Source organism: Silurus aristotelis (assembly GCF_946808225.1).
Source record: "Silurus aristotelis genome assembly, chromosome: 3".
NCBI lineage: Eukaryota > Metazoa > Chordata > Actinopteri > Siluriformes > Siluridae > Silurus > Silurus aristotelis.
In genome coordinates, this window is record NC_139576.1 from 27,569,705 (window position 1) to 27,587,577 (window position 17,873).

Genomic DNA, 17,873 nt, shown 5'->3' on the forward strand with positions numbered 1-17,873 from the left:
TGACTTAAGCTGTCTTAACTGTCATTTATACAAGACTTATATGTCGATAGGCTCATCTTTTAATTTTTTTGGTGAAAAATACTTGTGAAGTTCCAATGATTTTCTAAAAAAAATAATAATAATAATATGAAAATCTTTCATTTAAATATGTATTGTTTGTTCTCATTTATTTGATGTATTTACATTTATTTATGACAATCTATTTAAATCTCAATGTATTGTAGTTTTGTACACTTTTGTAATTTTATTTTTGTCTCTATGAACAACCAGTGTTTGCTATGACTTGTCCATTAAATTCCTGATCATGCTCATACACTCGGCCAAATAAACTGACCCATCTTAAATTCCTAAAAGTTCAAGGTCAAATCTTTTTTCCTTTCAGCAGAAAGCAATCTGAATGGACAGACCGGTCAAATTCTGTGTAGCTGCATTCTTCTAAGATTCAGCCTCACTGGAAAAACTAAACTAATATTGAATATATGCTAGGAAAGTAATGCTGTATCATAAAATGAAAATCGAATCATGTTCTAATATGCAAATGAATACCATACAGTGCAAGTTTACCAGAGAGAGTTTGTGCTAAATTACGACGATTGAAGACTTACCACTTCCTGAAACACTTAAATTAGCACTTTCGAAGTTTGCTTTTAGAATTAAAGCGTTATATCTATATTAAGTGTGTAATCTTGCGTACCAGTGTAGATTTATTTATTGCTAGAGACTCAAAGCACTTTTGTACGTTGCTCTGGATAAGGGCGTCTGCTAAATGCCACAAATGTAATATGTAAAATGTAAATTAGTTGCTATTGTTGCTATTGCATATTCATAGCATCATCTGGGTCTGATAGAGTTGTTTTGGATTTGATTTGATAATTTGTTTAACAACATAGTGTACAGAAATGTGTCAGAAATCGCCTTTACTGAAATCCGCATGCGATATATATATATATATATATATATATATATATATATATATATATATATATATATATATATATATATATATATATATATATATATATATATTATATATATAATACATACAAAAAACTGTATAATATCCACATTTGCATTGGTTTAAGTGCAAAGTTTTGTTTGTGTATTATGTATGCAAGTGTTTGCATTTGTGTATCACCTGTCCAGGCCCAGCAACCTGCTGCGTGCTGCCTCAAGGCGCTCTGAGTATTTTTCTGACAGGTTGATGAAGGCCCTGATGATGGATTCTTTGGCCTCAGGGTAAGGGCAATGTGCAGTCAAGATCTCCTTTGGTATCTGCTCCAGAACACCAACATACTCCTCTGCTGTTGCAGCATGCAGTCGCTCCTACAAAAGTGCAGTAACCACATTTTTAAGCAGTGAGAAAAAATCTGATTCATAAAAATAGTTTCAAACACCTGGAGTGATTTATTATAATTCAAGCTTTATTACTGGAAAAACCCAGTGCAGCGATATATAATGCAATATATTTCTCACTATACTGTATGTAGTAAAATGTCAATGTTTCTGTCCTTTTTTTTTTTTTTACAGTGTATATTACACAAACATCTTAAACATAATCAGTTTTAATATATCCATTAGTTCACATTCTGTGTGCTTTCTATCAGCTCCAGTTTTTTAACTGTCAAATACAGTATGAGTCCAATGAGTGTTAACATATCAGCCTGTATACATGCTATAATATTTGAAATATGAGACCACTGTTGTCTGAGGATTGACAAACATCGTTTGTTTGCATAGGTTAAGCCACTTTTTGCTGCAACAACAGATTAGAGTCTTTTGGGTGTATAAATATCAGCTTTACACACAGTGACAAAATGATTTTGGCCCACTCATCTAAACAGATTTGGCAAGTTTTGCAAAGTTTTGGTTGACTGCAATTTTCAAATAGTGCCACAGATTTTAAACATGATGTAAATCAGGATTCTGACTAGTCCACTGTACGACATTTTTCTTTTCTTGAGTCACTCCAAAGTTGCACTTAGGATCATTAAAGGTGAAAGTGAAAGCTGAAAGGTGAATTTCCTCCCAAGCTTTAATTTTCAGGTGGACACAAGCCATCTTTATGCAGTGTTCTTAATAAGGTTGAGTGGTGCACTCTGTGGCTTCTCTGTCAAGATTTTTTCTATTGTTAGAGTACTAAGCTCTGAGCGACAGCCTTTTCTTGGCAGTTCCTGGATGCTGTTCTGCAGCCTCCATTTCCTAGGTTTTTAATCCAACTGCGCTCACTGGGATACCCACACATTTGAATATTATTTTGTAGCCTTTACCTAATCTATCCATTTTTTATTACTTTATCCCTAACTTCTCTATAATGCTCTTTCAGTTAAAATAGAAAACACATTTCTGGATAAAGCTCTCTCATAAAGATGGCTTAGATAAGTCCCAGAATGTGCAAAGCTTTACCAGGAATACTGTTAAGAGTATAAAACACTTTCAACTTTTTTCACAGTGTTACTGGGCTATGTATTTTATAATATAAAGTTAATTATCGTTAAAAATATGTACCACTGTGATGTAGAATTTTTAAATATGATTGGGCAGAAGATCGATTCATTTTCCATACCTGAAGCTTGTGCTTATATGTTGTAATTAATTGAATAGCAGTTTATTCACATGTATGATTTTCACATATACAATTTTAATTATAAAAGGATTAAAAATGTGAAACATAAATAAAACAGAGATTTTATTTAACATTTATATAAGGAGAATGTAGTGCCAGCACTTGTAACACTTCGTATTCAATGAAGGATGGTGCAGTTTCTTAATAAACAGCTGTTAGTGAGGGGGAAAGTTGTTACACATTATTATAACATACACAAGTGATACCTTGTTCCATAGGCCGTCCATATTTTCAAACAGAACTATTAAAAGATTTAAAAAGAAATATGATGATTCCTTGTAAAATAAAATTGGCAACTTGTTGGCAAATTGATGTTCTATCTATCTATCTATCTATCTATCTATCTATCTATCTATCTATCTATCTATCTATCTATCTGTCTGTCTGTCTGTCTGTCTGTCTGTCTGTCTGTCTGTCTGTCTGTCTGTCTGTCTGTAAATCATTTCACACTCTGGGCTATAAATCCTACAGTAACTAGGGCAGGATTGTTTTCTTTCTCTCATCGAATTAATGTAGTTGAAAATAGAATCAGCATCATCCTGCTAAAATATGCAGTGCTGAACAGTGCCAGAGTGATAAATACCTCCAGTCCAGCAGTGCTTAGCTCTTGCTCAAGAGCAACACACTCATCCTGCAGTCTGTCCATCACAGCCTGCTGCTGTTCCTTCACAGATACAACCTGGGGGGAGACAGACAAAGAGGTATGAATAAAAAAGGAAGGAGGAGAAACATTTCTGTAAGCAAAGGCACAGACAGAGGTCATGAGTTCATGAAAAAAATTAAAAATTAATAAAACAAACCACATTTCCCAAAGAATCATTATATGGTATGAAGTATAAATACCAGGAGATAATGAATTGAATGATTGTGATCATTTGCAAAGAGTCACTGACCCAGAAGTTTTTAAAAGTCTGCCTAGCATTTCTCTCAGACATTCAATTACTTTAAATATACATTTAACAAACAAATTTAGACTGTAATAGCTTTCGCCTACATTTACTTTTTCTCCTCCGTTTCGATTAACTTCTCTCTTCTTTCTGTTGTTACCTATATACATCATTAATAAGCAAGATGAGTCACACAAGAAAAAAATCAAGAATATAAAACAATCAAATAGGTCTAGCATAATTTTTGCTTCCATTATTTGTTCTTTGTGTTTGTTCTATTTCTTCATAAAGCAATAGTTAATTTAATTTTATAAGAAAAAGGAGCTGTGTCTAAAATTGCACACCCAATAATTATAGTATAACACACTAACTGTTTGAAAAAGGGGTTTAGATTTTGGCTTTAAACACCACTTTGCAAGATTTTCCAGTTAAGGTTTCAGGAGCCGTCACTGGTAGTTTGCTTTCAAACCTTTGTGCTTTCAAGCTAAATGTTAGCCTTTACATAGCAACAGTCGAGATGAAAGCATTGAGATGTATGCATTCCTTCTCAAAACACTGAACTGTATAATCAATTAACAAATTAATATGTCTAAATGCTAGCAGCCATTCTCCACTGATCATCAATAGATCCTCAGTGGAGCTCGTCAAGAGCACCAAATTTCTTGGTGTTCATCTGGCGGATAACCTCACCTGGTCACTCAACACCAGCGCCATCACCAAGAAAGCCCAGAAGCGTCTTTACTTCCTGAGAAGGCTGAGGAAAGCTCATCTCCCTCCCCCCCATCCTGACCACATTCTACAAAGGGACCATTGAGAGCATCCTGAGCAGCTGCATCACTGCCTGTTTTGGGAACTGCACCGTCTGGGGTCGCAAAACCCTACAGAGGATAGTAAGGACAGCTGAGAAGATCATCTGAGTCTCTCTCCCCTCTATGACCGACATTTATACCACACACTGCATCCGCAAAGCAAACAGCATTGTGGAAAACCCCACACACCCACACACACACTCTTCACCCTCCTGCCATCAGGAAAGCGGTTCTGAAGCATTCAGGCCATCACATCAAGACTGTGAAACAGCTTTTTTTCGCAAGCCATCAGACTTCGTAACACAGAACTAAATTAAAACTCACAAACACACACATACAAATATACACACACACACACACACACACACACACACACTCACTCAACTGTGTGTAACTAAACTGTAAACCTGTAAAACTCAACACACACTCGTTGCTCATCTCAATCCATTCCACCACCATTTATTTATTATTTATACTTAACCATATTATACCGTTAACATGCTGTTTTTTGCACCTCTCGACTGCTGCTACTGCTGTTTTCCCCTGCATTGTGTTTTTTTTTACATATGCTCTTGTTCATAGTCTTGTATAGTCCTCTTTGCACAGTACTGTATATTCAAAGTCAAGTCAAGTTTATTTCTATAGCGCTTTTTTTTACAACAGACATTGTCTCAAAGCAGCTTTACAGAAATCAACAGTCAAGGTGAATGGTGTGTATTTATCCCTGATAAGCAGCCATGGCGACTGTGGCAAGGAAAAACTCCCTTAGATGTCATGAGGAAGACACCTTGAGAGGAACCAGACTCAAAAGGGGAACCCATCCTCATTTGGGTGACATCAAGAGTGTGATTATAGTCTTTCAACAATATAGAACACTGGAGAGTGAGAACTAACATAAGCACTGGAGTATAAGATTATGAGTAATGTTCTTTTTACAGTCTTATACAGTCATTGTGGTTATAAAACTAGGAGCTACTGAGCAACTCATAAAATAGCTCAACATTTTCGATCATCACAGATCCAACACCAGCTTCTCCATGCCAGAGCCTTTAAACAGTCCAGGAGGTCCAATGTCAAAACTCCACACATGTAGTGGGATCCAATTGGCACTGGTACATCTCTGGGTGGTATGGGAAGTTTGCAAGTTCACCATCTATTTCTTTAAAGGTCCATAATCTTGATGAGGTGGGACGTGATTGAAGCTGGCCAAACCTCAGGATGCCTCGGGATGGGGAGAGAAAGTGAAGCAGTCGAGAGAAATTAGCGTAGCTGCTATTCATGATATAACATCACAAGTTGATAATGAAGCACAAGTTTATGATATGTGACATATGTTATGTGTAGGCTTGGCTAAAAAGATACGTTTTTAATCTGCACTTAAAAGTATACAATAGGTTTACCGATCTTGTGTTATGTGTATTTGTCCCACACTGTCTTGTGTTGTCTGTCTGCAGTGTTTTTTGTCTACACTGTTTGCACTAGGTTGCACTTTATGTAGCTTTATGCTGTGTGTTGTAGCTCTGTGTTGTTTAGTGTAGCACCAGGGTTCTGGAGGAAAGTTGACACATTTTTAGTGTGTACTGTGTACCACTGTGTTTAGTAGAAATTACAATAAAAGCCTCTTGACTTGACTTGACTTGAACAAATTGCTACTTTTTTTGCTGTGTTGTTATGAGCAGCCATTTCGATTACAGTGTTTATTAATTCGTCATTTTAATGTTCTAAACTCAAAGATGGCCACGAAACATAGGTATGCTACATTTCAAAAACGCTATGAAAGTGAAGGTTTGGGTTGGTACTTTAAATGTTGGTACTATGACTGGTAAAGGAAAGAGATAGCTGATATGATGGAGCAGAGAAAGGTAGATATGTTGTGTGTAAGGCCAACAAAGATTGATGATTGGGGCAGACTTCAATGTCGATGTTGGTAAAGAGAACATAGTTTCCTTACAGGAACTCAAGCTGCATCAAAATGCATTGGGAATGCTTCCGTGTTGCTCACACTCTGAATCACATGTGCAATCCGGCCAACGGCAAAGCCCCCGCTTCATTCGGGGAGGGGGGGCTACATGTGTAGTAGAAGTAAGCACGGTCCTAAGAAAAGAGGCCATAGAAGTGGTCCCTTCTTTATTTAGAGATTCCGTCTTTTGTGGGGTTCCGAAGAAGAATGGGCCTGTTCTAGATCTACGCTCTTGGAACCACTCGCTTATGAGGCTCATGTTCAGGATGCTTACTCCTAAGCAGGTAGTGTCTCAGATCATGCCCGAGGACTGGTTTGTCACGATAGATCTATTTGGATCGAAGCTATCCTCATGACAGTCAAGAGAGTGAGAGAAAGTCAGTCACTTAATGTGAACCAGCTCCAGAAGCTGCTGGGACTTGTGGCAGTGGTTATGTTCCAGGAGTTCTGGAAAAACTTCGCCGGGAAGGAGCCTGTCTCCTCCTGGTGGCATCTCAATGGCTGGGAAGACTATGGTTAACGGACCTGGTGTCCCTCTTCAAGGAACCTCCTTGGAAAATTCCTCCCAGGAGGGATCTCCTCTCCCAGGCGGGGGAACTCTGGTTCACCCCCACCCAGAGTATGGAGGCTGTGGCTGTGGCCCCGTAAGGGCAACAGTTCTTGGCAGCTGGTCCCTCTACTGAGGTAGCAGAGACTATCCTCCAATCCAGAGCTCTACAAGGAGGTTGTATGCCGCTAAAAGGTGCTTGTTCTCTGTGTGGTGTAGGCACCACCAATTAGACCCATTTAACTGCCTGGTTGTTTCAGTGCTGGAGTTCCTGCAGGAACAGTTTGCCACAGGGTTGGCTCTTTGACCCTTAAGGGTGTCTGCTATCGGGGCTTATTGTACCCTGCCTGCTGGGCATTCACTGGGTAGACACCCTTCGTGACAAGTTCCTGCGCAGGACCCAGAGGCTGAGGCCCGGGACGTGACCCAGAGTGCCTGTGTGGGACTTGCCCGTCGTGTTCGCGGCTCTCTCTAATCCACCCCTTCAAGCAATTGGCTGAGGTGGCCCTTAGGATCCCCAAAACCACGGAATGTACCTAACGTGCCCGTGGCTCCCCACGACCTGTCGTGCTGCAGGCATTCTACCGTCCTCACTTTCAGCCCCTAACCAGGGGAAACAAACCGACTGTGGAGTCCGTGGCGAAAGTCAGAGCAGCTGTTTGTCTGCTATGGCCCCTATAGGCAACAAGCAGATTCTCATTAGGTGGATTGTGGATGCTATTTCATATTAGCCCTCTGGTCTTTTTGCTCCTTTCAGGGTCAAGGCTCACTCCTGTCAGAGTGTGGCGGCCTTTATAGCCTGGTCCGCTGGAGTCCCACTCCAGGACATTTGCAATGCTGCGGGCTGGTCCACCTCGCTGACCTTCGTCAGGTTCTTACCTCAACCTTAGAGCAACTTCTGGCTCCTCTGTCCTGCGTTCTGGATGTGCTCTCACTCGTTTCGACGCTCGAGTTCCTGAAAGGGAACGTCTCCAGGTTACGTATTTAACCTTAGCTCCCTGAGGGAACGAGATGCTGTGTCTCCGAGTCACACTCCCTGCATCCCTTCCACGCTTCCCTTCTTATTTGCAGAAGCTAGCGTCGGCTCCACTGCATGCGCGTTTCGACGCAGCATTTCGTTGATGGGTAGGTATGGCCTTAAGGACAGGACTGTGGAAGGGCAGTTGGTGGTAGATATTTCTGGCAGTGGTAAATACTTATTTTAAAAAGAAGGAGGAGTACAGGGTGGCGTATAGGAGTGAAGGAAGGTGCACACAAGTGGACTATGTTCTATGTAGAAGATGCAACCTAAAGGAGATTGGAGACTGTACGGTATTGGCAGGGGACAGTGTAGCTAGACAGCATGTTCTGTAGAATGGTTTTGGAGGTGAAGAACAAGAGGAGGAAAGTGAAGTCTGAAAAAGAACAAGATGGTGAAAACTGAAAGAGGAAGACTGTAGTGTGAGATTCAGGGAAGAGGTCAGACAGGGGCTCAGTGGTGAAGAGGTGCTGGATGATTGGTCAACTACTGCAGAATGATAAGGGAGACAGCTAGAAAGGTACTTGGTGTGACATCTGAAAATAGAAAGGAATACAAAGAGTGGTGGAATGAGGAAGTGCAGAAAAGCATAAACAGAATTGGGATCGACAGAGTGATGAGAAAAGTAGGCAGGAGTACAAGTTGTAGCTAAAGAAAGGAAATGTGTATGAGGAGCTGTATGAGAAGTTGGACACTGACAGAAGAAGTGAGAGCAGCAATTAAGATGATGAAGAGTGGAAAGTCGGAACAGATGATGACATAATGGTAAAAAGTATGAAAATGTTTATTGAAGTTGGCAATGGAGTTTTTAACCAGATTGTTCAACAAGATTTTGGAAGGTGAGAGAATGCCTGAGTAATGGAGAAGGAGTGTGCTGGTAACGGTTGTCAAGAATAAGAGAAATGTGCAGACCTGCAGTAACTACAGGGGAATAAAGTTGACCAGTCACACCATAAAGTTAGGGGAAAGAGTAGTGGAAGCCAGGCTGAGAGACAAGGTGACCATCTGTGAGCACCAGTATCGTTCCATGTCGAGAAAGAGCACTACAGATGCAATATTTGCTTAGAGAATATTGATAGAGATGTATAAAGAAGGTCAGAAGGAGTTGCATTGTGTGTTTGTGGATTTAGAGAAAACGTACAACAGGGTGCTGAAAAAGGAGTTGTGGTATTGTATGAGGAAGTCAGGTGTGTCAGAGAAGTATGTGAGGGTGGTGCAGGACATGTATAAGGACAGTGAGACAGCAGTGAAGTGTGTAGTAGGAACGACAGACTGGTTCAAGGTGGAGGTTGGACTGCATCGAGGATCGGCACTGAGCCCTTTCCTGTTTGCAGTGGTGATAGACAGGTTGACAAACGAGGTCAGACAGAAGTATCTATGGACTATGATGTTGCGGATGATATTGTTATTTGTGGTGAGAGTAGGGAGCAGGTTTAGAAGAACCTGGAGAGTTGGAGGTACGTGCTGGAGAGAAGGGGAATAAAAGTCAGAAGGAGTAAGATAGAGTACATGTGTGTGAATGAGAGGGAGGGCAGTGGAGTGGTGTGGTTGCAGGGAGAAGAGGTGGAGAAGGTGGAAGGCCAAGGAGGAGGTTTATAATTGTGGTGAAGAAAGACATGGAGGTAGTTGGTTTGAAAGAGGCAGATGTAAAGGACAGAGTATTATGGAGACGGATGATCTGTTGTGGTGACTCCTAATGGGAGCAGCTGAAAGAAGAAGAAGTTCTTGCATTCAGTCATTGTTCATTGTTTCAGCACATATATTTTCACTGCACCTTCTTCACATTTTTAGTGCATCATAGTGAATGAATTTTATTTTTTTGCTTCTTATTGTCAAGAAATTTCCAATACAAGGTTTTAAAAGCATGAGGTCAAATTATAAAAAGCTTTACTTCTCAACATTCAAGCTCTGCTTCACCAAGAGAAGTAATGAAACTAGTTGACTGTGCCCCATTTAATAATAAGTCATCACAAGACAGAGCTTTCTCTCTCTCTCTTTCTCTCTTTATAAATTATATAAACTAAATTATGATTATGGTCATAGTGTTTGCCAATGCAGTGGCATAAACATTTTAAGTTACACTAAATGGCATTAGAAAAAAAGCATTCTAGATGCATATCTGTCTTGACATTGTCATCATGCAGAACATTGTAGTCCATGTGGACAAATATAATGTAAATAGCTATATTGCTATTAACAGGGGGTGAAGATGCTAGGCTAAAATTGTTAATAGTATTACTTAAATGTTATTAGCTATGATTTTAGCTATGACTCTTTAGGCCTTGGCCTAAAGAGCTCTTTCTGGCATATTCCTCAGAGAAATGATTTAATCTTACTATAGAAATGACTATGTAGCTCCATATTTTGGACAATTTCTTTCTGGGTCTGCGTTTACCTTAAGGTGAAATTTACCAATGGAGGAAACACTTACATTCTGCTTGAAATCTAATATAGAAAATAAAGCCTACATCCTCCTGTCCAGGCAAGCTTTCTCCCACTTTAAGATTTATCTTAAAAAAAAATCTATGAAGGTTTGAAACGAAGTAGATCCGCTTAAAAATCCATAATACAGGAACAGAGAGAGAGAGAGAGAGAGAGAGAGAGAGAGAGAGAGAGAGGGAGAGAGAGAGAGAGAGAGAGAGAGAGAGAGAGAGAGAGAGAGAGAGAGAGAGAGTGGGTTTTATATTTGTATATAGCGGTAAATGAGAAGAATGAGAGAGCCAGATGATTAGATGACTCATATCTCATGCCTTGGAAAGTGTGCCCTCACAAACAGCATGTATGTATCACTGAAGCCATTAACATACTGAATATGAACCCTGTCCCCTTTTCCCATCATTACTGCACTAGAGGTGAGGAATTTAATAATCATACACAGGCAAATAGCATTAGATCCTTCCATTCAGAGCTTCAGTTATGTAATGTGGGAGAAGGGTGTGATCAAAAAATGTTCGCAGTGAGATGATAAGGCCTGCAAACAGGCATTTTGTTTTTAGGTGGAACATCGCAGAGCAAATGTTTTCCATTTACACTGTAAAAATGATAATCTAAACCAAGAGATTTGAAAAGCTGATTAAGGGGAAAAATAAAAATACTAAAATGCAAAAAAAAAAAATAATAATTGAACCTAATTGAATCTTATAACCGATGGAAACAAACTGACTATGATCAGTAAGATTAATAATTAACAATAAATTGCAAATCATTTGTGACTTTAACAAGAACGGTTTCTGAAAAGGCTAAAAAAGGTTGTTAACAGTAAGGTGTTTAAATAACTGGGAAGCAGAGACATGCTCCACGAGTGTTGTAAGAAGGTTAGAAACAGGACCTCCATTCAGAGCTTCAGTTATGTAATATGGAAGAAGGGTGTGATAAAAAATTTTCATAGTGAGGTGACAAGGCGTGCAAACTGGCGTTTTTTTTGCAGTGGAACAACGCAGAGCAACTGTTTTTTTGTGCTTTTTGTCTTTTTGTGTGTGTTCCAAAATTCAATATAATTAATTACATTCAGGACAAAACCAATAGATTCACATGAATCTGCTATTCTTCAAAAACAATAAAAACACTCACTACCAAAAAATGTAGTGTATGGAGTGTGTGAACATACTGTAAATATACGCAATTTATGTCAAAGCTATCTATTTATATTCCTACAATGTGAAGGTACTTCTAAGAGACACATACACACAGCACATTCTCCAATCTCCCATCAAAACCAGAGGAGCGTGACTGATACAGAGTCTACTACATGTTCTATGTGTCTGTTCAGCTACTTTCACTTTCTTCTATCATTGCGTCTTGTTTTAGGAATGAAGTGTATTAGTTTGCTGCCAGAAACCCGTTTTAATTCAGTAACACACTGTACAGTCAATTGGAATTTTCTCATCATAGAGCCAGGGATGGGGAAACTACATCTCATTAGCAATATCTTCATAAAACCTTTTTTTTTAAAACAATATAAAGAAGCATATAAAACCTCAATTCTTCCCATTTGATTATTTACCATTTCGAATTGAAAGTTTTCACAGCTACCAACTAGGACAATGATGTGTTTAAAAAAAATGCAGTGACCGTTTCACATCTAGTATGTGCTTGTTCTATATGTCAAGCCACATTTTTGTTTCATCTGCTGCTCATGCTACAATACAGAGCAGCAATACCGAACATATTCTGTTGAATCATATAGCACGTGTTTTAAGATTAAAATATTTATTTGGCTTTCCTTTTGCTTTGATTACTTTAATTATTTTGTTAAGCTTATGCAAAGTCACAACATCTATTTCTTTACAGAGTTGCAATATTTCTCGCCAAGCTCTTGTACTGATGATGGGAGAGTCAGCAGTCATCTCCAGCACATTTCTTAAATCTGGGAAGGGTTATAAGGCCAGATTTAAACAATTTAAACACTCTACAGTTAGACTAGAGTTAGATTATTTACAAGTGGAAAACATTCAAGACATTTGCCGCCAGGAGTGGACATCCCAGACCATTTACCCCATGATCAGACCATGCAAAGAGAGAAATTGAGAAATTGTTTGGAGAAATTTGCAAAAAAAAAAATAAACGTAACATTTCAGATGCTACAGCCTCAAAATCTGAAAGTTCATGACAGTACAATTAGAAATAAATTCTGAACAAACATAGGTTGTTTCAAAGGGCATCTTCTCTCTAAAAACAACATGTCAGCATGGCTTACGTTGCAAAGTTGTATCTCAAAAATACCACAAAACAATGTTCTATTTAACAATGTTCTTTGAACAGACAAGACCAAAGTGGAGATGGTTCATTATGACATAACAACTGTCAAGCACAGTGGTGGTGAAGTGAAGATTTGGGCTTGTTTTGCAGCCACAGGTTCTGGCCACCTTGCAATCACTGAGTCATTCAAATAAAGCATAACTGAGTCTGAGGAACAACTAGAAGACCTGTCTGATAAGATCAAAATATATAATTTGGGGTTATATTTTGGGGTCTAAATCACCACAAGCTCAGACAACATCTGGGGAGCCAATCCATGCAGAGATTTATATATCAGCATGAGAATTCAACCTGGAATCTGACAGGAAGCCAATGTAAGGATTCTTAAGATGGAGCAATATGATCGCTAGTGTTTGCTCTAGTCACGATTTAAGTCTGATTTTTTCACATCCTGCTATATATTTAGTTTAGGCTTATTCAACCTAACAAGAAATGTGGCACAGTAATCAATATCAGAGAAAATAAAGGTATTAATCTTTTTTTTTTCTGCCAAAGTAAAGCATAACAGTGGACAAAGTTTTGCAATGTTTCAGAGAAGAAAAAAAGGGTATTGTGACAATCTTCTGCACATGTGAATAGAAGATCAAGCTTCCATTAAATATTACAGTATCAAATATCAACTCCAAAACTGAACAATTAACCAATAGGGTTTACAGACCCACTAAACAGTAGAAGAAGCTTTTTGAGGAAAGCCCGGAAACAAGACTTCAGAGACCTCCATGATATTAATTTCAGAATCTAGAAAAAAGAGTAAACAAATCAAATCAAATAAAATTGTATTCATCACATACACATACATACAGGGTACGACATGCAGTGAAATGCTTTATACGACGGTCCGGCATGAGGGAAATAGGATGAGGAAAAAGAAAAGAAGCAGATAAATAAAGTATAAAAACTATATAAAATAAAATATAAGAATATAAGATATAAAACTGCCACATTTTAAGCCTTTTTGAATGAATATAGATCCGTGTAAAAATGATAATCTAAACCAAGAGATTTGCTGACCATAAAAATACTAAAAAGCAAAAGATCCTAAGATGTAACCTAATTGAAGGTGTTTAAATAACTAGGAATCAGAGACACACTCCATGAGTGTTGCATTCACAGCATTTTGGCAGATGCCCTTATCCAGAGCAAATTACAACTGAGCAGGGCGGGTTAAGGGCCTTACTCAAGGGCCCAGCAGTGGCGGGATTTGAACTCGTGACCTTCCAAACCAAAGTCCAATGCCTTAACCACTGGGCTACAATCTTCCCAAGAAAGTTACAAGTTGCAAGAAAGTTAGAAACATGACAGAAATCACACAAACTGTCCAAATCCATATTAAAATTTTTGAATATAGCTTTTTTGTTAACATAAAAAAGAGACATTTCATTTTATGCATAACTAAATAGAATATACAAAGATACAGATACAGAGATATTTCATCACACAGTCATAAAATACTTACATATAACACCAGACAGAAGCCTGCTCAGCCAACTGAGCGCCACAATGAAACATGTTCAAAAAAACCTCAGAACAAAACTCCAGAATAATCATAACACATAAAGACAAATCTGAAACACTGGACAGAAGCAACTGCACAACAGTGTAAATGGAAATGATATCTGTTTCTAAACTGAGAACATACAGTATATTGGCATAATAATTGAGCACAGTAACGGACCCTAAATGAAAAAGTCAGAACCATGTATTATCACAATGCATATAACCTTCACCCAAAATGAAGTGAAAACACCTTTGAACAACATACCCCAATGATACACAAATCAGGGATTTTTTTTTCCCTATTTTACAACCCATGAAAAAGACTTCTTAATGCTAAATGAGAAAAAAATGCTACACCTGCTAAGAGAAACTTGGCTGGATGATTTCTAAAGCTCAGGCAGCTAAGTTTCTAATAGAATTTCCTTTCATTGCTGGCTTTACAACACATTAAGTTAAACACATTTACATTTATGGCACTTGGCATTTGGCAGAGGGTTTATCCAAAGAAACTTACAATGATACATCTGAGCAGTTCAGGGCTAAAGGCCTTGCTCAAGGGCCCAGGTTGTGACAGCTTGGCACTGTGGTTATTTGAACTGACAACCTTCCAATCAGGACATATCCACCACTATAACAATAATATTTTACATATTATTCTGTGTACATTCTGCTTTTCATGTAACACCAACACCAAGAAAAATGTCTTGTTCATTTCTAAATCCTCAGCAATGATTTATGATTCATGCAAGTCTCAACACAGCCTGGTGCAAAAGGGTTAAAAGACCTTCCCAGGATTATAACAGCAGCATGATGGTGCTACTCATTTTCCAGTTCACAGCCACTGACCAGGGAAATGCTCTCAGACTCAACTCGACTGATGTTTGTCCATCTGCTAGCTGCTTTCTATTACCAATATTTTAATACTGCAATAATAACCACTTTTAATTACATTTTTTATACTTTAGTACCCGGTACCAACCTGAACAGGGTTGTGTAACGTCAGAAAGGTGTTTAATCAAGTCTTTTGCTTTATTACTATAGACAAGATGCAGCAAGAATTTTTGTTTCTTAATCTCTTTAACTACTTGCTGATGTGTTTGTGTCAAAAGGTGTTTTTATATGCATACAAACTTGTGTGGTATGGGAATATTTTGAAATTAATTTGACGAATACCGGGGTGAATGCTGCTGCCCTCTGTTTCCTTTATAAAAAACTAATCAATACCAGGGTTGTGTCATGTCAGAGGTACAAAGCAGTGTGTTACTTTTTTCTACCATTAAATGGATTATTTTACAGTAGCAGCAAATCTTATGTTTTATTCCTCATATAGCAAAGTAATTTTTATTACAAAAGATTAAAATTTTAATTTATACTTATTTTAAAAGTTTTGTAGAGTCCACAGAAGACAATTGGTGTTGCTAACAAGGTAACACCAAAAGGACATAAAACGTCTCTAGGTTACGTTTGTAACCATAGTTCCTTGAGGGAACGAGACTGCGTCACAACGCTTTGGGAACATGACTGTGTTGTCTAAGCTTTGAAATAATGTGTGTAAACAGTCAAAATTGGACACATCACTGGTGGAGTGATGTCACAACCAGGAAGTATAAAATGCACATGGAGTAAACCCGGAAGCGCTACAGGAACGCCTGCAGTGTGGCATAGAACTAGGGTTACATACGTAAGCTAGAGCGGTCCTTTTCAGGAACTTGAGCTAAGTCGCAACGCTTTGGGAACGACTTTCCAATCATTCCAGACTGACCAGTCCCTGCCTAGTGTGTATGGGCACAGCTAGGTCAAAGGACAGAGGCGCCAGGAGTGGCACTGATGTCCAGGTTGTAGAACCAGGTGAAGGTCAGCGGGGTGGACCAGCCTGCAGAGTTGCAGATATCTTAGAGGGGTACTCCAAAAGACCAAGCCTTAGAGGCTGCCACACTCTGGGTCAAGTAAGCTCTGACCCTGAATGAAGCAGGGAGAGGACTCATAAGAGGATGCGATGGCATCAATCAACCATGTGCTTAAGGTTTGCTTATTGCAGGGAGGCCTCTCTTTGGAGGGCCGTAGTAGACGAGCAGTTGGTTAGACTTCCTCCAGGGACCTGTCCTGTGGACGTAAGTCCAGTGCTCGCGCTGGACACAGCTGGTTAGATTCATCTGTTCTGGGGCCTAAAACGGAGGAGGGTAGAATGCCTGTAACCTCAGAGGTCGCTGGACGACCGAGGGCACAGGCCTGGAGACAGGAGACAAAAGAAGACAAGAGAAGACAGACTCAGGAAGATAAAAGACTTGGGAAGACAGGAGAAGTCAGGATACTAGGGAAGTCAGGAGATGCCAGGAGACTAGGAAAGACAGGAGAAACCAGGAGGCTAGGGAAAACCGGAGACTAGGGAATACAGAGGAAGCCAGGAGACTCGGGAAAACAGGATACTAGAGAAAACTCAAGAAAAGCAGCAGACAAAGAAATCAAACAAAATAGAAAGACACTCACCAAACAGAACAACAAACAAACCCACACATATCCAGATTTAAATGCAAATATCAAGACAGACAAATACCAAGACCAATATCAAGACGACTCTACCACAACAAAAATAATGACAAATATAATGAACCAACAAAGACCAAGGCAAAAGGGGTAACTTAAATACAACCTAACAAGGACCAGATGGGAAACATTAAACTGTTAGGGGCTAGAGAGTAGGGGATAAGGGCCCAGTGGCGGGATCTGGTGGCCAAAGCAAAAACAAACCCAGAAAATGTCCAGACTCTGACAAGAACTATTCAGGTTAATGCAACTAAATTATGGGGTTCTAGGACCCCTGCTTTTTACAATATACAAGCTACCCGTAGAAAATATTATTAGAAGGCATAGGATTGGCTTTTATGCCTATGATACCAAAGTATATGTCTCATCAAAGCCAGACAAAACATCTCAATTGGCTTGGTTAACTGAGTGTGTTAAAAAATAAAAAAATAGGATGACGAATAACTTTCTATTAAAAGTCATATCAAAGTCATAAAAGTCTATAGAAAAGTTAACTATTCTATTGAAAATCATCCATATTACAAAAACAGGCTTCTTCCACCTTAGAAATATTGCTAAGCTAAGAAACATGTTGTCTATAACTGATGCAGAGAACTTCATCCATGCGTTCATGACTTCCAGACTGGACTATTGTAATGCATTACTAGGTGGATGTCCTGCATCATTAATAAACAAGCTACAGTTATTCCAGAATGCAGCAGCTAGAGTTCTCTCAAGGTCGAGAAAATATGACCATATAACCCCAATTATATCATCCTTACACTGGCTACCTGTTAAGTTTTAAATTACAAACTACTGCTACTTAACTACAAAGCCTTAAATAATTTGACTCCCACGTATCTATCCAGTCTTCTAACACACCACAATCTGTCAACATCTTTGAGATCTCAAAACTCTGGATTTCTAGTAGTTCCTAGAATAGCAAATTCCACTAAAGGCAGTATAACATTCTCACATTTAGCTCCTAAACTTTGGAATAGTCTTCCTGACAGTGTTCGTGGCTCAGACACACTCTCCCAGTTTAAGTGCAGATTAAAGACATATCTTTTTAGGGAGTCCTACACATAACACACATCAAATCATAACCTTGTGCTCCAGTACATCTGATCACATGCACATTATCAACTTGTGTTTGTTAGTATTATGAACATCAGCTACGCTAATTCCTCTCCACTGCTTCTCTTTCTCTACACATCCTGAGGCATCCTGATGTTGCGCCAGCTCCAGTTG

At 38.9% G+C, this 17,873-nt stretch overlaps 1 protein-coding gene across 2 annotated transcripts in view; it reads right to left on the bottom strand.

Moving 5' to 3' along the window:
- Positions 1-17,873, bottom strand: part of LOC310724012 (coiled-coil domain-containing protein 148-like) — a 129,761-nt gene that overhangs the window by 71,627 nt on the left and 40,261 nt on the right. For both annotated transcript variants that reach the window (XM_083537751.1, XM_083537750.1), the window contains exons 7-8: positions 3,207-3,302; positions 1,136-1,323 (exon numbers count right to left, since the gene is read on the bottom strand). In XM_083537751.1, coding sequence (XP_083393877.1) covers positions 1,136-1,323; positions 3,207-3,302 — 284 coding nt within the window. The remainder of the gene's footprint in view (positions 1-1,135; positions 1,324-3,206; positions 3,303-17,873) is intronic.